This window comes from Furipterus horrens, unplaced genomic scaffold, assembly GCF_987537825.1.
Source record: "Furipterus horrens unplaced genomic scaffold, mFurHor1.1.pri manual_scaffold_2, whole genome shotgun sequence".
Taxonomy (NCBI): Eukaryota; Metazoa; Chordata; class Mammalia; order Chiroptera; family Furipteridae; genus Furipterus; species Furipterus horrens.
Genome location: NW_028327172.1, coordinates 188,828,037 through 188,855,140, shown reverse-complemented (window position 1 = coordinate 188,855,140; position 27,104 = coordinate 188,828,037). Strand labels below are relative to the sequence as shown.

General features: G+C 35.1%; 1 protein-coding gene across 1 annotated transcript in view; it reads right to left on the bottom strand.

Moving 5' to 3' along the window:
* Window positions 1-358: 358 nt before the first annotated feature.
* The window catches only part of GABRA4 (gamma-aminobutyric acid type A receptor subunit alpha4), a 64,546-nt gene continuing 37,800 nt past the window's right edge, over window positions 359-27,104 (bottom strand). The window contains exon 9 of the mRNA XM_090266917.1: window positions 359-2,283. Coding sequence (XP_090123043.1) covers window positions 1,756-2,283 — 528 coding nt within the window. The 3' untranslated portion in view covers window positions 359-1,755. The remainder of the gene's footprint in view (window positions 2,284-27,104) is intronic.

Genomic DNA, 27,104 nt, shown 5'->3' with positions numbered 1-27,104 from the left:
CAGACAAAAGCACTCCAAAGTAATTCAATAACTGAAAAACTAATGCCAATTAATATAAGTTCCTTCCTAAAAAATAAGAGGTCTTGTTTGCAAGGTGGCCATTTCTCTCAAAATCTTCCCCCAAACTTCCAGAACACATTCATTCAAAAAACCAGGTCAGAGAGAGAGAATTATAAAAGAAAAATCTGGAAGCAATACAACAAAAAATAGACCTAGGTTTAGCAGCATAAGATGGCTGCCTGAAATTCAATTAACTTTTTAAGCCTACCTAATGAAAAAGAAAAGCTGGTACATGAAAATCTTGATAAATTGCATAACAGAGTCAGTGACATCCCCCGTTGACTGTTTTCTTTCTTTCTTTCTTTCTTTTTTTTCTGTACTCCATTCCTTTGCTGCTGCTCTTTTAATTCTAAAAAACTCACCTTAGTTATGAAACTGTACAAACCTTACCCCCAAATAAACATGAAACTGCCCCAAAATACAGAATTACGAACACCCCAGGAGTTTAGCATTTCACCAACTGATACATTTCACCAGATCTATGTTGGGAAATGCATTTAAAAAGGCTTTGTATTGAGTTCCTAATTCTGATGATCCGTGATTGTGATCAAACTCTACTCTCTGATTCTGCTCATATTTCAGACAGGTAATCTATAAGATCTAACAGTGCCCAGAATCCTACTTTTAGGCACACAGGGCTTTTCACTTACAGAAAAATTGATACCCCATTTTAATTATATTTGTATGTCAGTTGCTGAAGTTGTACTAATGTGTACTTATCTCAAAAGTGGCTATGCGAACAATATACCTGTTATCTCTATCAGTATAGGAGACAAATATTTGAATGTTTACAGACTCTAAATAATTTTTCTCCATTAAAGAATGCGGTGGCTTCTGATAGTTTATGGTTCATTCACATGCATTGACTGTTCTATTTAAGTAATATTGTAGGTAATGCTGAAGGAGCTTTCCTAGAGAGGCAATGCCTAGCATAGTGCCTGGGACACAGTAGGCTCTGAATAAACATATGTTGAAAGAACACATAACTGAATGACCAACTATCAAAAGAATTCATACAATGAGTTAACCTTTGGCTCAAAGCACAAATTTTCAAGTCAACCATTAAGTCCTGTTTGGCCAACATAAGACAGGGAACATATTTTCCTGGTCTCTGTATTTCTTTTTGATGAAGCAGAGGTTTCACTCCATTGGTCAGCATTTGTTTTGTTCCATGTTGCTTTTTAAAATGTTTCATTTAACAGGAAAAGTCCTTTTCTTGCAGATACTAGGTAAGAGGACCTCCAGTGGTCACCACCGAATATAATATCCATTAAACAATTCTGATAAAGGACAGTGCCACTGGGAAATTTAGGGTGGTCGGTTGATATTCATAGTGTATATTTTAAAATGTTATAATTTGTTTTCAAATTTCAGTGCATAAATATGCAACACATATTTCTAATAGCCCTATTTCTCTTGTCCCAACTTTTCAAGATGGTATGTATTCTGTCTAATTTGAATGTTGAATTGATTCTATTTAAATCATTTTTCTGAAATGAAAATTGGCTCATTTTCTCTTCACTGAGGAATTAATTAACTCTCCCAATAACTGCCTTGAATTTTTAAATGGAAAAATTACATAGCATTTTTATTTTAGTAAAGAACAATTGTTTATCTTTAAAAACATTTAAAAAGACATTCTGCATTAAGTTCATCATATTTTAGGAAACTACTGTAGCAAAAAAAAAAAAAAAATTACATTAGGCTTTCAGATTTCTCCATAGTGTCCTTAGATAAATAAACAACCCAATAGACCATGTTAAATGCCCCGAATGTTACTGGAAAGAGGATGCGAGCATATTTGTCTATTTTACTTGTGCCAGATCCAGAAGGTGGTGGAGCAGGAGGAGTAGTGGCTGACAACTTCCCAGAAGCCCCTATGGTATTAACTGTGGTCTTAACTCTCCCCAGTCTTGATCCGAACACATGGTGGGTAAAAGCAGATCCCGCTGAAGCTTGCTGGGGCACATACCCAGTTCTACTAGGGGTAGAAGAAGCAGATGGAAGTACTCTTGCAGCAGATATAGTTTCAGCTGCATTTGCATGGCTGAACGGGTTTGGACTGGAAGCCAAGTAAGATTGCGATGTGGCTTCAGAAGGTCCTTGAACAACCATGGAAGATCTGTTCGAATGGTTTCCAACCTCGGTTTTGATGCCAATGTCCGATTCAGAATGAACCAAGGCATTTGTTCTTTTCCTCATGTTCAGATTGGCATTTATGTTCTGAAAAGGTATAATAACAAGTGCATTGATATGTGATTTTATGTAAATATATACAAAATTTAAATGTATCAAATAATTAAAATGAGTTGTGTCGATAAAATAAACCTTTATTAATATGCTATAATCCTCACCTTGATGTAAAAGCTTACCAGAAAGATTGTGTATATATTTGAAACGCTCAATCAAAAAGTTATATCTCAAAATGCTCTCCATTCTTATAAATAGAATTTAAATCTATAAAAAGAAAATTTAGCTTTCAAAAGTATAAGCTACAGTTACACTTGACTTTATTTTAAGGGTTTATGATGATAACAGTATGGTTCAGTTTTATTATGAATAAATATTCTGTGACATGTTGTATACATTTCAGTGAGCTTTTTATATATGTTTGCTTTATAAACAGTAAGAAACTTACCTATTCTTGTGTATGGATTAACAATAATAATAACCATCCATATGTGCATGACATTCCTTAAAAAATCCAAAAGCTTTCATTTCCAGATCCTGGAGTTTATTTTCATAATCTTATATAGGCAATCATAAACAAATCTAGAAATCCTAATGCATTTTAGATTTTACCACAATAATGAGAAAACAAAGGAAAATAGATTTTAAATAAAATGTTCTAGACATACAAACAGCAACACTATCATTGCATGAATATCTGAGTTCAAATTATTTACCTATAAACATGTTTAAATCAACATAGAATTCAGTGTTTTCCATCAAATCATATTATGTGTAGAATAAGACTGTATTAAAGGCAGATACATGAAAAATATTAAAAGTAATTCTTCTTGTATTTTGACAGGCATGATAAATAACTGTATTGCCAGCTATAGATTGCCCATACTAATGAAAGAAAACAATTGCTCAAATGATTCCCCAAATAATCATGTCTTTCCTTAGACGTAGTCTGACTTTTCTGTAAAAACTTTTTCTTTTTAATTAGAATAAACTGTTATATTAAGGGTGTATAGTAATTACTTTCTATGCCCTCTCCACCTATCATTTTATAAAATAAATGATAGATGAAGAGATGGAGAAGTAGAGGAGAAAGGGAGGGAGAAGAACAACTCACAAGTGTGTGATTATAAGAAGTCAACCTACAAGAAAGTTCACAGATAATATGAACTGAGAGTTCACTTTACAGACAAATACTCACTCTACAAATATAATCTTTTCTCAATACCACACTCATCCAACAGGTTGAAAGTGTTCAATCTATATATCATATATTTGTGAATTATGACCAAGTTTTCTGAGAAAGGAAATAAGCCTCACAAAATGAGAGCCATAACAGGATCTGAGAGGTTTAGAAAGTGTTCCTCCTCTCAGCCTGGAGTATTCTTCTAAGTAGGGGGTGGTTGAATTCATGAGAAACTGTAGTTTAACATATGACCCCTAATTTTAGTGGAGACAATTTAAACCAAAATTGACATCAACCTAAGCTGAATTACATTATTTACCATGCACTTCTACCCTACAAAGTGCACTGTAAACATCACTTAATTAATCCTCAGGTTTTGAGTCCCTTTTTTACAGAAAAGGAGAATCATTAATTGACTACAATTAACTGTAGAATGTAATACATATGCTGCAGAATATAAAGAAGTATACAGTACATTCACATCTAAAAAAGGCTTACACTATCATTGGTAAGATAAAATGAATACCCACACACATGATACAATAAAAAATAACAAATATACCAAGAAGAGAAAGGAAGAGAATAATAAAAGACCAATTGGTCAAGCAAGAGGGAAATACATGTTTTCAACTATAATCTGCTATTTTCATACTGACTTTTTCTACCAACAGTTAGATCATCCATAGTCTTTAGAAAGCCCTCTTTTTCCTAAGAATAAATTCTAAGAAATGGAGATTTCACTTTCTGGCCAAAATTGAGCAACAGGAGCTGAATTTACTGTCCTGCATGAAATGACCAAGAAAACTAGACAAAATATGTTTTCTGAAGACACTGGTCATTAGACAACATAGAACTATAACCACTGTCAGACTCCTGAACTGAGGAGATGGAACTGAGAATCTAGGGAAATCAAGGTGGCTAAAGTTCAAAGGAAAACGTAACAGAGAAATGTATGCTGTAAAAAAAAAAAAAAAAAAAAAAAAAAGAGCTCCAAAAATCTGAAGAGTCCCACTGAGTATTTTGCTAAGCACAGATCAGATATTAAGTATGAGGTCACTACCGAAGGCTTCAGAAAGAACCAAAGAACCACCTAAAAGCATTAGAAGCAATACCTGGCATACACAAGGCCAGGGTAGTGCATGTTCCTACCTGTCAGACTGGAAAATCTCAACATTCATAGAGCATTTGGTAGAGTACTCTGAAGGGCTTTGCTCAATAAAGCTGATTTAGTCCTGCCTAATGAATCTTAAAAATTGAATAAAAATGGCACCAACTCATCTTCCCTCTCCACATTTATGCCCCTTTTAATATGAGTTTCCCACTCCTTCCCTTCAGGAGATGGTGTCTATTTTCCTACATGCTTCCTTATGACTTTCTTTGGCCAACTGCATGTGGTGGAAGTCATGGTGTGTCATTTCCGAATCTTGCCTTATGAGTACTTGCTTTCTCCCACTCTCAGAACCCCGCCACCGACACTAGAACAAACTTAGGCTAGGCTGATGGAAAAATCTTTTAGAGCAGAATCAGGTACCCTAGTGAGGCTGTCCTAGAAGCCACTAGATACGTGAGTTTTCCCAGGTAAGAGATGATGAGCTGCCCAGCCAAGCCTAGCCAAGATCAACAGAACTTTCCCATGCACTCATAGAATTGAGAGTAAAAATAACTCATTGCATGCCACTTAAGTTTTGTAGTTGTTTGTTACTCAGCATTGTTGTGGCACTAGATAACATATACAGACCAATTAAATCAAGGGTCTTGTAGAAGGTGTTCCCAAACCTCTTGTGAGGAGAAACCTCCACTCACCCACGCAGACATTCTACGATAGTAATTAAAAGGCTGGCGTGCCCAGAATTCATTGAAGACCATTAGGGGGCCCCATTTCCCAATGCCACACACTAGTTAAAGAACCATGATATTTTCCTCTTTTTAATTCCAGTCTTAAAGAATAACAATATTTTAAAACAGGGAGAAATTTTAGTGATCAACTCATTCCAGATCCTAATTTACAGTAGGGAAAAATAAGAGCAGAAAGGTCATGATGGGCTGGAAGTCATACATTGAGTTACATAGAGTATTCTGCCATGTTGTACAGACTCTTCATGCACAAATGTGGAGGAGGCATTGAAGAACTTGATAAACTAAACCCATCCTTTTGAGTCAGTTGAGTATTTGTAACAGTCAATTATATGGTTAAAAAAATAAAGGTACTAAATGGTAATATGTAACTATGAAGTTACATATTAACTTGTAGGTTCCTGTCCAGTAGGAAAAAACACCGAAAGTTATGAATTTTTGGCCCTGTAAGATTTTAACCACTTCGGTACCTAATCTAGAGACCTCATTCTAATATTCCTTTTTTTAAAAGGTTATTTGTAGCTATTACTCAGAAAGGTTTTGAACCAGTTTAACCATTTAAGTGGGTTCTCTCATTAATTAATGAGTTGAACAAAACGTTGGATTTATGTCCATTCCATATTTATTTCATGTTTTGAAGATTTGAAAATTATATTCTAACAACATCTACAATTAGACAAGTTATAAATGTCAAATAAATGTATAATAGACTTAAAGAAAATGCCTGGAGTGCAAAGTGATCCTAAGGCAAAAGAGAGAGAATCAGTCTATGATGATTGAAAAACAAGAATCAATGAAAGGAGCAGCTTGTTGAAAATGGAGGGTACAGCATGAAGTGTGCCACTGGGATTACCATTGGAAAACAAAGATCATATCTTTTTATTTCCAGTTTAAAATTACCAGTGAACTTCTAGAGCATAAAGACGATCTTTTTAATCATCGTAGGCTAATGAACATAGCAGGTACCTACTTCATTTTAAGTAAATTAAAATAAAATGGATATAGTACAGAATGAAGGTTTTTTTCAAATTAAGGAAATTAAAGAGGAATTTTTAAAAAATCTTTCAAGGGGACTAAATGGTAATGGAAATAATACAATAAAAATAAAGTATAAAAAACAAAAAAATAAAAACTTTCTACCTGCCCTCCAGGTTACTATGTCTTTGTTTACAAGGTAGATTTCTCGACTATTGAAGATAATGCCTAGGGCACAAAAATTATTTTGACTCAATCCCAAGTGTGACTAAGAATACCTACAAAGTCTCTCAATATACTCTATATATCAGAACTTAAAAGAAGGGAAACAGAATTAGACTGATTTGAGACTTAAACCTTGGCTCTTTGCCAAGCAGTCAAATGATATTCCAGTTATTTTGTACTGATGTCTCAAGGTCTACTATGTAAAAAGTCTGTCATTTTCCGTGGTGACGAACCACAAAAGGAATGAGAAATCTGCTGACCTACCTGGCACAGGATGCACAAAAAAGAATACTATTCACACAGCCTTCGAGTTTTGGAATAACGGATGTGTCAGTGAAAGCAATGTTTCATGTAGTGTGTAGACTTGAGCGGCTCCATCAGTATTTGGCAGACACACAGTGGTTACAAACAAGAAAAGTACCTCAGCCTCAGCCTCATTTGAATTTTTAAAAATGATTTAGTTTGAAATCATTTTGTCATTAGTCACAATAGCCCGAAGCAAGGAAACTGATGGGACAGAGATGCGAGGTGGCAGATTCAAACATTATCAACAAATTAAAGCAGCAACAGGCAAACAGGAGCAAATCCAAGCAATTCGTCAATCATGACTGTGATCTGACACAATTTCTAAAAAAGTATTATCAAGTGCAAAAAAAGAAAATTTATTTAAACTTATTACTCTCACTGCAATGAGATAAAGTGACTAACAGGAGGTTTGTAGAACACAAGCTACATTTATATTGCTTGCTTGAGAAGCTAATGAAGTTTAATAAAATGTAATTTAACTCTTCTAAATTAAAAACAAACAAGGCTAATAATGAACAGGTTTATCTTCTAGAATATCAATAAGTCACATACAGAAAAAAAAAAAAGTCCAATAATGTAAAGACATTTATTCAAGGCTATTCTGACAGGGCTTCAGAGGGGTTAGCCACACATCTAATTTAATAAGGAAATAAACAAGTATAGTGAAGCATCGGAAACCAGACCTCAAAGTAATAAATTACTGAGGATTAGCAGTAGTGTTTTAAAAAAATAGAAATGAAAAACATCCTCTCCAAATAAACATGCTAAATATTTCATAAATTGTTACCAGGGGACTCTGTCATACATTAAACAATGAAATGTAGTAATGAAAATGCTGAACTCCCTATTTATTGTATTTCATTTCCACCCAATATTAGCTTTTAATTCAATGTTTGTATTTCCATAAGCTATAGTAATATTACTCTCAATACAGACATTGAAATAAGAAATGTATGTCTTCAATTTGGAATTACCAGAGACGAAGGTCTTAAAGAGTTCATTGATTTCCTACTTACATATTTAGAAGTTGAAAATGTAAAATATTAGGATTTCTTGAAGATATATGATTTTGTGGTTAATTATGTTATAGGGATTCCTAGTGCTTTTTATTTATTTATTTATTTAGGTCAATGCTTTTTATATTAAATATGTGTCTCTAGTAGAGAAAGCCTCTTTGTCAGAGGCTTCACTAGGCAGAGCAGAAGTTCTAAGTTTGATCAAGTACACTTGACCAGAGTATTACCTGGATTTGCTTCAGGAGATATGTTCACCATTACTGCCAGCATAACCCTAGAGCAGGTAAAGAGCAAAGGACACTCCACTCCCTTTCTCCAGATGCAAACACTAAGCTGGATAATTCTTTTCTTGCTCAATTTTGAAAAGCAGCATTATAGTTATTCTAAGTACTTACAAGTATAAATACTGCGAGTTAGTTAAAAACTTAGTCTCAGGCTTCATTGGCAGGAAACCTTATTCATTATTTATGCTATCTCCAGTAGTCAGGGATCAGAAATTGCAAAATGTTGGCTAAGTGATTAGGGTATTGGGTCCCCATATCAGACATACTCAAATACTGAATTTGGTCTTTATTAGCTATGAGATATTTGTCAAGTTGTGTAACCTCTTGAAACCTTAAAGTCGTTGCTACAATAGAATAATGAATAACAAATAAAGATAATGCATGTAAAAAACTTAGTGTCCAGCACATAGTAGGCATCAAATGTATATTATATAGAAATAATCCAGCAGAGGGCAAAAAATAAGATTAAGCCCCTGAAAGGAAAAAGTGTATCACTCATAAATCATATCAGGAAACAAAATTTTAGAAGATATATTATTTATATATATATATATATATATATATATATATATATTAAAATATGGTCATCATGTCTAATAATAATAAAAGTAGAGGACCACTGAAGCAAAAGACAATGTGATGAAGTCAACCACAAAAAGGATTTTAGCAGCTGAAAAGAGAAATAATTATGAGTAAATACAAAATGCAAGTATTTGAGGAAATACAAAACATAATAGCAAAATCAAAATACATATTGGATGTAGTAAAGGTGACAACACTAGACTAAATCCTATAACTTAACATTATGATACAAATATAGAAAGCTCTTCTAGGAAAAAAATTAGCAATAGCAAAAACAGCAACAACAGTTAACTTTGACTGAGTGGTCCTTCTGCACCTGGCACACAGCTAACATACTTTTAAGCAGCAGGCTACTACATCCGTATGTCATGCTCCATGTAGGAAAAACTAGAGCTGTAGAATTTCAACATCCAAATAAACAATGTGTGTTGTATAAGAAGGGTATTTCATTAATTATTATATCAGATTCCTGGTCCGTTTCTGTGACTTTTCCAACTGTCAGTGAAGTCTAGAAACTGGCAATCAGGAAAACAACAAAGATTGGAAGAACTCTCTCGCCATCCAAGGCACAGGATGATATTCACACCTCACTATGCTATGAAAAGACATACCTAGAACATTTGCTCACAATGAGAAACTTGGCAACCCAGTTTGGCTGACACACTCCTAAATGCATTAGAATATTAAAAAGAGTTGTGTATGTGTGTTCATCTGTCACTCTTCTTTTATCTCTTGTTTCAATTATAATAATCAAAACAACTTTCTTCTATATATAAATTGAAAGCAGAAAATGAGGCAATGAAGGCTATCAAACTGAGGAGAGTAGAAAGCAACAAATGTCAAAGAAGATAAAACATTAAAATGTTAAGAGATTTTAATCACTGCTATAGAGTGAATTGTGTCCCTTCAAAATTCATATCTTGAAGTCCTGATACCCCCTGCCTCCACATGATGTTATTGAAGATAGGCTCTTTAAGGTTAAATGAGGATGTCATAAGGATGGATCCCTGACGAAATAGAATTGGTGTGTTCATGGAAGAGGAATACATCACAGAACACTTGTCTGTATTTTATAAGGACAGAGCAAGAAGGAAACTATCTGCAAGCCAGGAAAAGAGCCCTCACCAGAGTCAGAAACCTGCTGGAACCTTAATGGAACCTTGATCTTGAACTTCTTAACCTCTGAAACAATAAGAAAATTAATTTTGGCTCTTTAAACTATCCAATCTATGTTATTTTGTTATAGCAGCCTTAGCAGATAAGACAATCATCTAACTTCAGTAAAAATATATTTAAAACACACATTTTCAAATAGTGTTATGTTAACTAACCTTTTCACAGGGAAAAAAATAAAACCTAAACAAACTTACCACTTCCTCCTTTCAGATATTCTTTTTGTCTCTAGTCTGCTCTGCCCTCTCTTTCCTACTGAGGGAGTATATTTTTCTGGTTACCCAAAGCCTAGGTAGAGTCAAGATAAAAGACAGGCAGAGAAACTGAGGTGCTTTAGGCAAGAATTAAGCATTGATTTATTTGCAATATTTTTAGTTGTCTTTGATCAATGAAAATGGTTTCATATTCACTAGGAGCATTGACAGCCTCTGCCTAAATTGTCCAAATTGCCTGGATATAACAACCTTCCAGGATACCTTGAGTTACTTTCAGTTTCTCTTCATCCAAATCAGATGATTTCAGTTAACTGAAGTCTTCATTTGACCTTCCAGTTTGGATTTAGCTCCAGATCCTTCTACCCAATATTTTTCCTTAAATATTTTTGCCTCCCTTTAGATTATGACTTTTATATGTAAGCTTGTGTGTGTTTATGTGTAAATGTGTATACATGGGTTATGAATTTCAGAGCATGTATTTATTTAAATATTGGGAAAATATAAATAACATAATTTATAACTTTTTCACACTTTAGATTAAAATATGTTTTAATTCTTAAGAGTAGAGTTACTGTATGTAGAGACCTGATAAAACATTGTAAAAGGAATCTTGCTAGTTTTTTTTATTCCTACCTTGGGTGGCTAAATAATATTTTTAAAGCATCCACATTGTATGAAAATGAGTTTTTTTCTGTTTCAAAATATTCAGAAAATTACATTTAAACTTAAAAATCGCTTGTACAATGCTTTTCTTCTTAATATAGACTTGATAGATATGATCATAATGAAATTGTGCTATAATAAAATAGTCATCCAGAAAGATTTAGATCCATGCCAACATATTAAGAGGCTGGCATAGCAAGGAATCTGAGTCACAATTTTATCTGCATCAGTAAAGGCAATAGGAGTACTGTCTAAAAAGTAATAATTTATCAGGTCCTCAGCATATTTCTACTAGGGGGGAAGATTCCACAGCCCAAGCATTCTCAGCCACAACTCCTTGTAAAATCACAGCTATGCCACATAAGTCAGTCTTTGATGAGCCAAGAACCTCATCTAAAGTCATCTGAGTTACTCTGGAATATTGACCAATGATTGCCTACTAAATCAAAACATTTATAATAGCTTTAATAGATTTATTTTTAGGGGCAAAAAGCTCAAGTCCTTCACCTCTTCACCTCTATTACTTCACCTCTTGCTCAAGTAATAGAAGGTCCACAATTAAACTCGTAAGCCATGAAGGACTTATTGAAGACATTGATTGATTCACCCAATTAAATCATTCATTCACAAATATGTATTGAATGTTCAACTTTTAAAAGATTTTGCTGGGCATTGGGAGTACAGAAATGAAACACAGTCCTTGAAGTTTCTTGCAGGAATTATAAAAAATTATAATAATAGATGCTATAAAGGATAATTAGAGAAATTAAGGAGTATATTACCTAGCCTGATCAGTGGGAAAACCTTTTTTGTGAAAGTGACACTTGAGCTCAAACATTAGGAATAAGCAAGCAAGTCACAAGCAGGTGAAATAACTGTGGGGAAAGAGAAGTGTCTGGTGGTATTAGAAACAATTTTCAAAGATTTCTCTCAGTGGTATAAATATAAGGAAGACCAATAATCTTTGTCAATTAAAAATTGAGATCTCTTAAGGATGTCCTAAAATCTGCCTTTTCTCATCTAACTCTTATTTTCTTTTGAAATGGGCAATTAAGGCAACACTTTACATTCAGGGACTACTCTAACATAATTCACATCTGGTACTAGCACTTGACAGGCAGGAATTTTGAAGCTACATCCACATCTCTACAATTTATTGAACACCTACTATAGACCAACCACTACACTAAATGGTTTCCACAAAAAACCTCACATATTTCTTACACCACCAAGGAGATTGTATTGATATTCTAATTTTTCCAATGAGGACACTGAAGCCTAGAAAAGTTGGGTACTTCTCCAAAGGTCAGATAATTAAAATGAATTAGAGTCATGAGTTGAATGCCAAACCCACACCTTTAACCACTTCAAGAAATTGCCTGCAATAGCAAATATGTGTATTAAAAGTATTAAAAGAAAGCAGAAAAGAATTTACCTGAAATATGTCCACAGCAGCCCAAACCAAGTAACTGACATTTATAAACAGCTTGATTTTTCAGATTTAGATTTGATTTACATTTATTAAGTTTCTATACTAAGCTAAAAAACTGTATTATTCTTTCAGCCACATTCATTTTCTCTGCCTCTCTCTCTCACACACACACACACACACTTCTCCTGATTAATCCTTCCTTTCCAGTACAAGTGAAAATTCCTTTAGAGTTTTTACAGATTGTTCTTGCTCCACTTAATTCTAATATTCTTCCTACTTCTTTGATACTTGGTTGTTGTAATATGCTTATAGATATTACTTTGTATCCTAAATATTTTCTATATTCAGGCATAAATAAATATTTAGAAATAGGTCTACATTAAATAATTTATTCCACAGAAAATTTTATCTTAACAAGAAATATAATCCAACTGAGCAAATTTCTTTAACTGAAAAAACCTATTCAAATTGTTCTAAAAATAAATCAACATCACCAATCAAAATCTGCATCTTCTATATGATAAAAATATTTTTTATGATGTTCTTCTTCAAAAAGGAAGCTGGGCCCCACTTCTTTTTTAAATAAACTGTCCCTTAAGTTTGATTGTAACACTTCAAAGATGTTTAAAAATTGACTATTCAAATAGATGGTTAACCTGAAACATTTTTTCCCCTGGAGTACTTTAATTATAACCCAGGAAAAGTATCAGTATAAGCACTAGCTCTTGTTTTTGACTTGAGAATGATTCTTAAACATGTAACTATCTAAAAATAATTAAAGTTAATGAAGTTTAACAATGCATGTGCCAAATTATGTGTAATGTAAATGTGTGCACACATGTGCATGTAGCAGAAGTGGACTCATTAAGCCACCTATTGGGTATGCTCTAATATTTTCAAAATCAATCTCCTTCTCAGCTCTTTACAAATGAAAGCACAGTCAACGGGTATAAAGCCTATGTGGAATTATCCTGTTAAAACAATTCATTACAAATTTACTCAATCTACAATAAAACAGCACATAAAGTCAGCAGAACAAACTGATGTTCTATCATGACACGGGTTGGTAACTCTTACATTGTCAAGCAAACAAGCCTCCAAATAGCTGAAGCCACTTTGGTTTCTTTCTGGGAAATAATTTGACTTGTCCTAAGGAATAAGTACCATGTTATCAGGTATAGTTTCCAATGGAGCATTATCAAAACCACTCACATTTAACAAGACTCTTGTGCTGAAACAGCTGTTCATACAAAGTGAAAACGTGAAAACTTTCTCTGAGCCTAGATAATCTTACCTGAGAAAGAAAATAAGGTATGAGACTAATTTGCATGTTGTACCACTTTGAAACAAGAAAGTCAATTTTGCACTTCAGTAAAGGCAGATTGCAAATTTAGCATGGATTGAACCAGTAGCTGAGTTGCAATTTATGGCAAGTGGCTCATGAGCACATTAATGTATATCACCAAGATAACTACTTCAGCCAAACAGACCAGAAACTAGGAGAACCAAATATCTGGTTAGAAGCAAGGGAAATGTGCCCTCTATAAAAATCTAAAAAACAAATCTTAAAACCCAAAGCTACCAAATACCTATCTTCATTATCATTCTTATATAGCAGTATATTAGTAGTTAAAAAACAAAATCAGAACCATAGGTCCTGAAATCATATTGATTCAAGATTTGGACTCTCCTAAATACTAGCTATGTAACTTTGAGGAAATTATTTAGCCTCTCTGTGCTTCAGATTTCTCTTGGGTAAAACAAAGAAAATACAAATAACTACTCCTTTGAGTTATTTATGGAGTAACATCTGTAAAGTGCTTAACAGACTGCCTAGAATATAGTAAGTAATCCATACTTGCTATATGTTATTATTATATTACCGTCATTTTATATTTTATGACAGATATGTAGATTAGTTCCCATGAGGTAAAATATTGCTATGTAAGTTTCCATAAATTCTGTAATCAGATATTCAATGTATTTTTCAACAGAAATAAATGTTAAAAGAATACTGTAATTATCCATCTCAGAAACTGTTGGAAATATATGGGAACCCTATATTTTGTGCTCTGTTCAAAATTCATCTCCTTTTCTGTTCCTAGGTGAAGATAATCAGCTCTACTCCTTGGAGCAATGTTAGGCACTGGCTAAAACCTAACTTGTCCAGGACTGCCAGTTGTAGGAAGAGATAATTTAAGGGCTCCAGTTTAAAAGGTTTCCTTCTGGGCTAATGGATGCTTGAAGAGAGGAATAAAATCAAGAATCCTATAGATACTGTTCTACTTAATTATATTAGCAATTTTTTAAAAAAATGTTTACACTGTCTCGATATATTATGTACTTAAACTTCCATCAGTTTATAAAGAAGCAAATGAAAATATCATCTCCACCAATTCTTTGAACCTTTCACCCCTTCCAAGTTGCTACTCTTAACACTGTCGATTTGGGGGAAAATTGTCCACACATACTGTTCCTACTTCTTCACTTGTTTATTCTTCAACCCATTGTTATTTTATTACCCTTCCCATCTTTCCTTGAAACTCTTTGTGGATTATTCCAATAGGCTCTTTTTAAAATCGGTGTCTAACATACTGTCATAGCATAATCTAACAGTATTCATCACTTCTTTCTTTTTTAATTTTTTCTCACAAATTCCACAATCTAGTACTGTTCACCTTTCTCAATCTCCAGTGTGGGATGCTCTCCCTCTGCCTAATTTTAAATGTCATCTTTCCATAGGGTTCAACTCCTAGATATCTCAGTTTTCTCAATCGTCAGGTAAATAAACCATCCAGTGCCTTGAATTACTTCAATATCATAAACTCAGTGTTTACATCCCCAAATTTTCTCCAACCTATAGACTCATACATCTAGCAGAACATCATTCAGATATACTAGAGGGACATCAAACTTTTAAGTTATTCAATCATCCATCCACCCATTTATGCATTCAATTATTCAACAAATATTTATTAAGTGCTTATTTATATGTCAGGTACTGATCTTGGCTCCAATGATACAAAAGTAGAAAAACGCCCAAAATTTCTACCCTTATGATACACTCTTGCCGCTACCCAAAGTCTAATTTATGTACAAATATATTTATATTCAATGAAACCAATATATTTATCCAAATAAATATATCCCTCCTGCTGTATTTTAGATCTTAGATATGAGCACATTATGCAGCTACCTTTCCAAGCCACAAAACTTCAGCAATTCTTACTTCCTTCTGCTTTTCTCTTTTCCACCAACCTGAGTATTTTTCAAATCTGTCTGTTTTCCTATTGTCCCACCCAGTAGAAGAGTTCTGAGGCATGTTCCACACATACCCTGGGAGCATCTCTAGCATGATGAGCATGCTGTGGTAAATCAGCTCATTAATCATAGCTTATTGGATTTTCTTCCTTTCCATCCCACTTCCCTCACAGTGCTTCTTGAGATCACCTCAAAATAAATGCTTGCACACAAATCTTTGCGACAGTGTCAGCTTTGGAGGAAAGCCAATGAAAACACCTGGATTCTAGCCATGATGTCTTCACTTATTCCTACAAGCATAAGCTGTACTGTCTTGCTGGGTCTTTGCACAATCTCTGCTCACTGCCTTCTTTCCTCCGTCATCTTTGTCTCCCTTTTATGTTCTCTAAAATAGTACTTAGCTCTTGTTTCCTCTGCGAAGTTTAACCTGACATCCACACTACCCTCATCAGAACACCTCCACCTCACCCTCCAACAGAGGCCCTAATCCAGATGGTTATATCTTCACACAACTTCTATGTCTTCCTAACTCAGCATGTAAGCACACCGTGTAAGTGCCACTCCAGATTATAAATTTCTGTAGGGCTACAATAGAGTCTTACTGTTTTCCTTTCCTTGCTGACTAGCACAGCACCAAGGATTAAGAAGTATTCAATGGGTACTGGCCAAAAAACCAAAGGGTCACCAATTCGATTCCCAGTCAGAGCACATGCCTAGGGCTGGGTCCCCAGTTGGGGGTGCATGAGAGTCAACCACACATTGATGTTTCTCTCCCTCTCTTTCTCCCTCCCTCCCTCCCCCTCTTTCTAAAACATAAATAAAATATTAAAAAGTATTCAATAAAAATAAGTCAAATAAATAAGTAATAAATAAATGATGAGTAAATTGTATTGAAATAAATCAACAGCAAAATCATCTCCTCCTGTGCACTCAACACAGCAAAAATGAGTCTCACACAGTGTATCTCAGGAGATAAGTAGTTTGGCAAAGCTATATAGTCAAAAGCAGTACTTTTAAATCCACTTGAAAACAAAATGATAGTCATTTATTCTATCTAGATTATACTTCCTGGACCACTATCGTAGTTAATGGACTGTTTAATAAGTCGATCCTGGAATATTAACTGGTAACCAGAATTAAAAGCTTTTCTTTTCCTATTTTATTCATCTGCCCATTTAAAGGTATGACTAATTTTTTTAATCACCTAAAAAATAAAAGTATGACTGAATGATTGTTGCTGAGCAGAAGAAAGTCACCTCCTCAACTAATCTCCCCCTTTCTCTTTCCTGTGCTTGCTACACAGGAAAATCATAGGTCTATGGACACCAACCTACCTCCCCAGGAACAAAGTGATGAGAACTGTGAGCTTCTCCTTCTTCAAATTGTTGGAAACACATAGCCTGTGGCTGAAATAGCTTGTTTAACAAGGGCTGGGTTTTTTCTTCTCAATCATAGTTCTAAAGCTATCAGTTATTGAAAAGCTGATTTTCAAAGCCCACACTAGAACAGCTTTTTTGTACAGCTGCAATGCTATTTAAATCTCCCATGAATATATCCACAAACCCAAGAAAATTCTAGCTGAAATATGTCACTTAGAAAGGACATAGTAAAATAAGACCTTATGGGGAAAAATCAAGTAAGTGAAATCTGGTCATTAATTTTTATTATAAAATCAGGCATATGGATTCTATTCCCCCATGCTAGAAGAACACCTGAAATCGTATTTAGAAGGTCAGACTAGAAGGCTCTTCTGTGAGACTCTTTGGCAGACATTAGCAGTCTGTCTTGGAGTCACTCTTTAATAGACCTCAGAAATGTGGATAAATGCTGCACCTTCTGCTGTGATGAGCTTGGAAGTGGATGTAAAATAAATATTAGACACTGCTTTGGAGACACAGATCCATGGAAGACACAGATCATCTTTGGCAAGACCTAACTCTTTAACCCAAGTTTCTGCTCCACAAAAATCTCAAGTCCTATCTCTCGTACTGTGGTGGAAGAATTGCCAATAGCCCCATGGTTATCCTGGTGACACTGATTTCATGCTTTAATCTCATGTAACCAGCCATATCACTCTCCTGCTGTGATCAAGCAGTCCCATTGCAATTATTTTGGTGCCTTTGTAGCATTTTATAAGGCTGAAACTTCTTTGAACTTCATCAAAGTGAAAACTTAGGCTCTAGTCAACTATACTGCAATCTGAGTTTCCTTTGTTTAAGAAATTCAGTTTCATCAAATTACCTACCAAATGAAATTATATTGAGCATGAGTCACTATTATAAATATTTCAGAGCCATTCACTTGGAGGCTGTTAATGAAAACAACTTGACTATACTTAAGAATGTTCACTGAAATTATTGACCAATGAAAAGCCATGATGAGAAGTGTTCTGCACTCCATCAAATATTGTGTAGCCACGTGGTTCATTTCTAATATCTCTTAGCTCCCACTATAATGGACTTTCCCGGCTGGGGCTAAATGAATGCTTGCTAAATTACTGATTCAATTCAAATAAAGAAATGCCATGAGATTCCTTTGATATGAAAATTGTAAGATATAAGGCAAAGGAATCTACGCAGCCTCAAAACCTAGCACAATGCTTGGCACAAAGTAGACATTCAACATATATTTGTTAAATGGATAAATAAATGAATATGAATAAGTTGGGATACTAGTTTATAAAAACATATTAACACCTGTACATTGAAAATTCCACACACACACATCTTGAGTCATCATTTGACCACAAAGCATGAATAAAAAACTCAGCAGGGCCAAAGAGATATGGGATATAATCCAAATTCTAAAGCATTGTGTAATTAATAAATGAAAATGTTATGCCATTTTGAGTTCTAGTTGTGCTGTGGGAGCCTGCTGGTCCCTCGGTTTTAAAATACTTTCCCAGCATACTAAAATTAGAACTCTCTTTCTCACGTTGTTCTTTCCTTTGTTTCCATAGGAAACAGTGACTTCCAGGCATCCAAGATGACACAACATAGCTTGCCAAATTAAATGCCACGCTGCAGTTGCCAAGGAGATAATGTATGTCATTCCTACAAATAACATGTTGTTCATGCCTTCATTTCCTTTATCTAGCTTTTTAAGATTTTTTTTTTTTGCCTGAACTGAATTCAGATAATGTTCACTGTGAACTGATGGAAACATTGCTGTTTTTAAAAGTGTTTACCCCATTTCCCAAAGCACTTGATCTCATCACACACGCCAGTCTGTGGAAGGTCTGAGCATATTTTATGCCGATTTTGGAACCAGTGATTCAGCAGTTTTCACTGGGAAAAAAAAATGCATCCTGATTTCTGTCTGCTTGCGTTCTAAGTAAAGGTCCAATTAAGTCCACACCTGGCACTAACATATTCCAGTTTAAAATGGCCCACCATGAAAACAGCTGCACTCGGTTGCATTTACATAGGAAGAAAAGGAGTAAGCAAGCAAAAAAATGAAAAGGAATGAAGGAAAGAAGGAAGGAAGGAAGGAAGGAAGGAAGGAAGGAAGGAAGGAAGGAAGGAAGGAAGGAAGGAAGGAAGACAGGCAAGTGGGGAAGCATGTTTATTGAGCACCTATGGTATGCTAGATTAAACATCTAGTATGATAAAGAGAATTCACGAAAATTAAGGTCTTGGCTGACATCACTCAATTGGCAAGAGTTGGAGTATTTCAACTCGAATATGCCTGATTTAAAAACATGTGCTTTCCTGGTATCTAGTGCTGCATAACAAACCTTAAATGACCATAACTTTAAGTAGCAGCAATCATTTTATCATTACTTTTCATGGGTTTGAAGGTTGACTGGACTTAGCTAGGAGGCTCTCATTCAAGGTTTCTCATGTAGTTTCAGGTAGAGTGGCCGGGACTGGAGTCACCTTGAAGGTGTCCTTACTCATGTGCCTGGCAGTTGAAGCTGGGGATGTCAACTGGAACACCTTACCTGCGGTCTCTACCTGTGGCATGGACTTTCTTACAGTGTGAGGGCTGGATCCAAGAAAAGGGACCTAAGTGGGCCATCCTCAAAGTCATATAGCACCACTTCTTCTGTGGTCACAGGCCCATCCCAATTCAAGGGTGAATGAACATAGTCTCCACCTCACACCTCATATTGTAAGAAATGCATGTGATGACCAGTGCGGGATGGGGGTGGGCCTTACTCCAGCCACTTTCAGAATTGTTTCCTGGTACAATACGTTTTTGGCAATATCCAATAATGCCTCAAAAGGCCTGAAATTCAGGATTCACAGGCTCTCATTATCTGCTTGGTGGAGTAATTAGGAAGGAAACAGTTAAAATGATCAGTCTAAAAAGAGGAATGGAATAACTCTTAATGTCAGCTTGATGAATTGTGAGAAACTGAACATTGAAATTAAACTTTATAATGAGTTTCTGATTAAATTTGGTGTGCATTGTCAATTTCCAAAGCATTCAGATATCATAAAAACCACCTGAAACTATATTGTGGCATATTCATATATGTTACACTACATAATATTACCAAAAATTGCTTTTATCAAACTCGGCTTTTTGTTCTTTGAATACTTAGATAAATGAGAATTTCCTACATTAATTACAGGTATACCTGCTCAGCATGGGGCATACATATGTGGAAACCATAACACAGAATGAATTGCTGTTATAAGGGGGGTAGCATAGACCACTTGGAGCTATGTTCTTGTCATCTTAAACTATCACCTATAATCAATATATCAGGAGGCTTCTGGCTAATGTCTTTATTCCTCAGCACTTTTAAAAATTGTTGTGATACTGAACCTAGCTAGGCCAGGACCATTAATTCAACCAGCTGATCTTAAACAGCCGTAAGAATTCCATTGGACATTCAATTTGTACTTTAACCATTAAAATAATCACATTTTCGTGGTTGGAAAGCTACCAAACTGCTGTTACAAATAAAGAAAAATTCAGGCAGAAAATAGGATATTATTGATAGGAATAAAGAACACCATGAAGTAAATACAATAATCAGATTATAGAAAGCTTTCAAACTGGAGAAGAACATTATGGTGAACTAGGGAAAAAGCAGCAACAAATTCTGTCTCATAGCTTGCATTGCTGAGAGTGTATGATTGTGCTCATTCTCCTGTGCTGGCAGATTGGCCTGAAATAAACATATATAATGCTCCTATTTAATGCAGCTATTTCTGAGATGAACAGCTCTATAATGAATCAGGCTGTACTACATGATACTATCAAGCAGAATAACATAATCCCCAACAACAGCAGTCTATCCAGAATATAATAATTGGATTTGTAGCTTTCTCTTCCCTATGCAAGTCCGGCATTTATTTTCATGCAGGCCAACATATACGATGAAACTTCAGAATATCCTTGATTAGTGCTTCACAAAGAAAACTCTAAAACTTGAAGAGCTTTGGAAACACACAAAGCAGATCCCAGCAAGTGAAATGGAAAGGACATCTTATTCAGTACTTCTCTTCCCACTTCCATACGTCTGATTTCACCCTACATGTTTCAGCTGCAAATTTCACATCTTTCTGTATCTTGGTTTGTCTTCTTCTAAAATGAGAAAGATAATCTGATAACAATATTCCTGAGAGCAAAGCAACAGTATCTATTTGTCTTACATTATAGAACAATTGACCTATGCTTTGTACAAACATTGCAGTACAACAAAGGCTTGAGATCCTTTTTTCTTCTCTGTTTAATTTTATATGTCTTGGAACTTTGACATTTTTATAGTGCTATGATTTCTAATACTGAGTAGCTAATCACTCTTAATGGCTACAAAATGACTGGAGAGTAACCCGGAAAATAATTATAGCCAATAATTATCTCAAATTGTCTCATGAGATTCTGAAACCCCCTACTGACTGTAATTTTCACCTTTAACTCTATTATAGTATACCTATTACAGTCATATACATCTAGACTATTATTTGGAAACATTTAACTTAATTAAATATTTTAGCAAAGCTTTAATGCAAGAGGAAGACCGATTTTTAATATTTGCTTAATCATCAGGGTAAATATCTAGCCTATTGGTCAAGACAAGATACTTTTATCCAAAACAAATGTTAAACTAGGACAGTAGGCATGAACTCAGGCAGTTACAGTCAAACAAGGAAAAAGTCAGCTTATCCATTATATATTAACTGAAAGAAAATTTCCAATTGAAGATGACAGGAAAAATATACCTGTTTCACTGAAAGGATTATTTTAAAATCTTTTCATATTCTATCTTAATTATGCTTCAATACATTGCTTTAAAGTATATGTAATAATAAATTTGCTCAAATAAATTTGGCCTTGTACAAGGGGTATTACCCATCGCAAATGTGCAAAAGGAATGATTTACAGAGTTTTGAAAACTAAATGCAATTCATAAAGAAACACCATGGAAAAATAAGTATAAGAGAAAAAGAACTTAGATATTGAATGCTACTAATGGAGAGTTTTTTTAATTAATAAAAAATAAACAGAACTCACCTTATAAAATCTCATTCTATTTTTGTGAATTGCTCAGGGATACTAATATAACTTTCTGTCAGCAGATCAAGTCCCCATTGAACCTAATCTATTTCAGTTCAGGAAATGTATTCTTGTTCTGTGGATAATAGGTAACCTCCTTGGTGCCGTTTTTAGATCAGCCCATTATCAAACATTAAGCAGAAAGCATGTTAACATTTTTCAGGATCAGCGAAGGCTTTAGCAAAGTGGCTTTCTTGCTTGCAAAAGTAGCAACAGTGAGTTAGGCACAGGGAAGAGTGCTTGTTGAAACTCTGCATCTATATAAGCCTCAACTGCTTCAAGTCAAAATAAACTAACAAAATAATTCTACTGAGAGCATTAAGATGCCCACAGAGGATATGCCCCCCATCAGCCCCAGGCATACCGACTATAGCTCCAAGGATTTGACATTCTCAGATCCAACCTAGACTTCTGTCTTAAAAACAACTAACTAATGAATTTTAGAATGCTAATCATCACCATAATTACTAGGACAATTTCTTATTAATTACCTATTTTGCTATTTAAAAAATAAAGAAAGGCAATTGTAAGTTAAAACTAAGCTTCAGCTTTAGTTCAAAAGGCCATTTTTGACCTTTTTTAAAACCAGTTTTGACCAGCAAAAATGATGTTTTCAGTATGGCTCAACCTCATAAAACTGGGATTTTCTCTTAACAAACACAAGCTCATCTCTTCATGGAAGGAGAAGTCAGTGAAGGTCAAGTGCCCAGTCCATGCCATTCACTCACTGCTGCTTCCACCTTTTTTTAATTTTTATTATTTTTATTTTTTAAATTTTATTTTTATTGTTTTTCTATTACAGCTGTCCCACTTTCTCTCTCATTGCTATCCCCCACCCAGCCCACCCCTTCTCCCACAGTCGATCCCGACCCTGTTGTCCATGTTCGTGGGTTATTTATATTAGTTCCTTTGCTAAACCCTTCCCCTTCTTACACCCTTCCCTCCCTCTTTTTTTATTTTTTATTTTTAGTTTAGAATCTGCTCTAAGAATATAACTATCCAGTTACTATATGGCTCTCTACTTCTTGTTTACTTTCCAGGGAAGCACATTTCAAGCTGCAAGGAGGCTTCCTTCTCTTTTTGCAAACATGATGCTCTTTGTCAGCACTTCTCCATTCAAACCAGCTCTCAGTAGGGTATCAATTAGATCCTTATTTTTCCACATTAAAGCCAGAGGACATTTTCTTGTGTTCCAGGTATAGCCTGAACAGCAAAGTTGAGCATGACTTTCACCTCCTATTGAGTAACCCATCTACCATAGGAGAAAGACATAATCCAAACAACAAAACTAAGAATTCAAGGCATAGCCAGTGAAGAAACTGAGATAGTAGTTGCTTCATATGGGGGGAGATTCTAAAGAAACCAGGTGGCTTTGGGTCAAGAATAAAAGTCATACTTTGACTGGAATGTCATGCCTAAAGAAGACATGCTTGGGTCTGTTTGTTACCAAAATGCCCTGAGGAATTGGCATTTACTTTAGAAGGTAATAAAAGCCCACAAGAAAAAAAGCCTGGTACCTTGGTTGGTTGTGCAGTACATGGCAATTTTTCTAGGGAAGGAATGAAGGTTGCCTTCCTGAAAGATGGCTAGAAGGGACCTTAAAGCACAATGGAAAACCCAAAGGACTTGGAAAAGACAGGTGTTTACAGGCAGGGCTGAATGGCAGGTATGTGGCTCAGCTCCTGTGCCCTGAAGGGCAGACTGAAAGTCACCTTAAAGGTTCCTGGTGTAAGTTCCAGCAAAAACAGACATAAAGATCATATGTGATCATTCGCTGCTCTTGTTGTGTTTATGCAAATGAACAGAATAAATTAAAACTGGACTTGATGAGATCCCTTTAATGACAAGGAGGGTAGTCTTGAGAAAAATTACGATTCAAGGAAAATCACAATGCTCAGTGGTAGACTATAAAGTACTGCAGCTAACTGTATTTAAAGTTTATTTTCATTTAAAGTTTGTTTTCACTTGAAAGTTAAACTAGGTCTGTGACATCATCAAAGATGCTTAATTTACAGGCAAGAAGAATATGAAATACTTTGCAACTGTATGTCTTTCTAATAAGAGAGTCTTGGAGATATAGAGATTGGTTTGTGGGTTATGTTGCATAAATTAGCATGTGTGTTCTGTTTCCATAGGGCATACGCCCATGATCTCATTATCTGAGTGATTATCTTACATATAGGCCTCACTTAATCCTGTCTGCATTGCTGCCTCTGCTGAGACTCAACGGTTTGGCTGAACTAAATGGCTGGGTTGGTGAAGCATGGGGTGGTCTGTGGGTTTCACTTTAAAACTGGTTTCTCTTTTCTATCCTAAAGGCTTAGATGGAAAGGGCCCAGAGGTCTGAAAGGGGGGAAATCTAAAATATTCCCCTCAGCCCAAACTAAGTATAGTGGGCAAAAGGGTTTTGGACAGGTGTGACATGTATTGCACACCTTCCTCCAAAGAGCCTTTTTTTTTCCTCTCCTAATATGGAGAGGAAAAATTAATCCCTGCCTTTTGTCATCTAGTGGTTATGGATTGAATGATGTCTTTTAACCCTGTTGCCAAATCTTTTGCCCCCAGAATACAACAAGGATGCCAGCCTGTTAAACCAAGCATGCCGTGGTCTGGGGACAGACAACTGACCTGGAGTCTGCACGATCCTTCCCCATGTGGGAAGGCCACTGTCCCTTCCACACCCCCACTCTTATTAGGGATTTCTGGACCCAAGGGTAGGTAGGACGATGACCATGTCCAGCTTGAAGCAGCTAAAGGAGCATGAGACCTTCACCCATTATCTGTTATAAGATTATAAAGGGTCTTAAGTCTGAGAGGAGGGAATTGTTATTTTTTATTGTTATATAAAAATTAATTAATTAATTTTTTTAAAGAAGAATATAGGAAAGGGTGAAGCCAAAGAACTTATATGCACGACCCATGTACATGAACTAAGGGGTTGGGATTGCTGGGGGAAGGGGAGTACTGGGCAGAGGGGAGCAAAGGGGAAAAAATTGGAACTATTGTAACAACATAATCAATAAAATATACACAAAAACAAAAACAAAAAAACAAAAAGAATAAAAGTCATACAAATTTCTTTTAGTAATTTCAAAGCTCTGTATGGGCCTACAAAGTGAAAAATCAATGCTGGAATTGGTTTATGAAAGTTTTCTCTATTACTGTTGTCATCTGGGACTTCTCTTTCATGTCAGTGTTAATATTGTTAATAATATATTGCAGAGACCACATTGCTTTCATTTATTCTTTCATTCAGTCACTCCATCAACAAACTGGCTGGGTGTTTACTGGGCACCAGGTTCTGTGCTAAGCACTGATCTTAAAGTCTGTATTCTTCAAAATGTTTTTTTTTTAATCTCTCCAATTGACTAATTCCAGGTGTTCAGAAGTGCTCATAACTGGTTATGCTAGACACAACAGTATAATCATACTGTATAAGAAGAGTTGACTTTCTGTTCTTTGGATACAGTACCCTCACCACCTTCTGACAAGTTCTCTTTGAAAATGTCAATTTTCCAGTGCCAAACACCTGGCCAAAGAGAAAGTAAAGACATGCTAAATGGTGAGGCCTTTCTTCCTCTATATCTCCTCCCTTTACCTAATATTTTCATTGTACAATATTTTACTTTAAAATGACCCCTTGATATTCAAAGTAAGCTAATTTAGCTTTGGAAAACATCTTAGGGAGTCAAAAATAAAAGTGCTCACAGGGAAACTAAACCCCACCCTCATCCTCACACTTGCACTCCCTTCTCTAAATCCCCTCATAACCTTTTCTCTGCCTATGGAACCCACAATTGTTTTCAATTATCCAAACAAAAAGTAAGTAAAAATAACTTTAAAAATTTAATGTAGCCACCCTACCCTCAAAAGGGAAAAAGAATTTGAGAGAAAAGAAAATTTCACTGGACTACATTGTTGGGGAATCATGAAACTTGAGAAAATAAATAACCATACTAGTCATCTATAATAAGATATAAACATTATAAGAATTGAAGTCAAAGTTCAAAAGAGAGAAATTGAAGAAGGCAGAACAAAATCCTATGGAATAACTGTGGAAGAGAAGTGTGAAAGTTCAGGATCACTAATAAGAGCAGCAAAAGAGACCTTGGGAAAGAATAGGATTTATTATTCAAGTAAGGAAACTAGGCAGGGTAAGAAGCTTGTACAATATCAAACACTAGAAAAATATTAAGAAAAACATATCATGCCACATGATCTAAATGGAAAGTGTCTTCTCATTAAATTGAGCAAAATATATAATAATTTTATTCTACCAAAGGCATTTTATATTTAATGTTCTCTAACTCATTTAAGTAAAATAAGTAATTCCCAAAATGATGTTTCTTGAAACTTCTAAATCATCTGCGGCTGAGGGAAAAGCTGGAGATTCAGTGATGTATGTTATGTTGTGGAAAAATCAGCCCATCAAAATAGCAAAAGGGACACAGGCAGCTTAGCTAAATAAACCATAAGGAATGAGTAAGTTTAGTAATTTAAGGAAAAGAACTTGCTGGAAATTTAGCTAAACATTGAGGGAATTTGTTTCAAGAGGCTGTACATTTTTGAAGAGGACCGAATTTTCTTTTCACTCTAAAAAGTTGTGCTGGCCCATTCACATTGCTAACAAAAATGGAAAAAAAAATAACCAAATTAAAAACAAAATAGAAACACCATAAAAACCTTTGATAATAAAATTTCACCAGGGAAAACATGATTCCTTTGTACATTGCCTTCCTAAGCAATTGCACCTCCATTTTAGTTGTATGAGGAATGAAATCAATTAGTAGGTGTTTATCAAGCATCTACTAGATTCTTAGCAATTCTTATGCCAGATGTGCTAGAGAAGTAATGGAGTACATACAGAAGTAATAAAAATTCCAACAATACAATAATAGCTTATTAATTATAAAGCAATTCTAGAATGATCCTTAAGCTGGCCATAAATATCACAAAACCAACTAATGAAATTACAGTAATGAGCTAGCTCATTTCCTTGTTGCCCTCCTTTATCTGCCAACCATCAATAAAAGATACTCATGGCTGGGTTGAATTCTCCCACAAGCGCCTCACAAAGTTTAGCATGTTTCTTTACAAGTCCCTTAGTCCATACAGAATGTTTGCTCCTCTTGATTATCTGACACCTGACATCATATAAATCTGTCTAGGGCA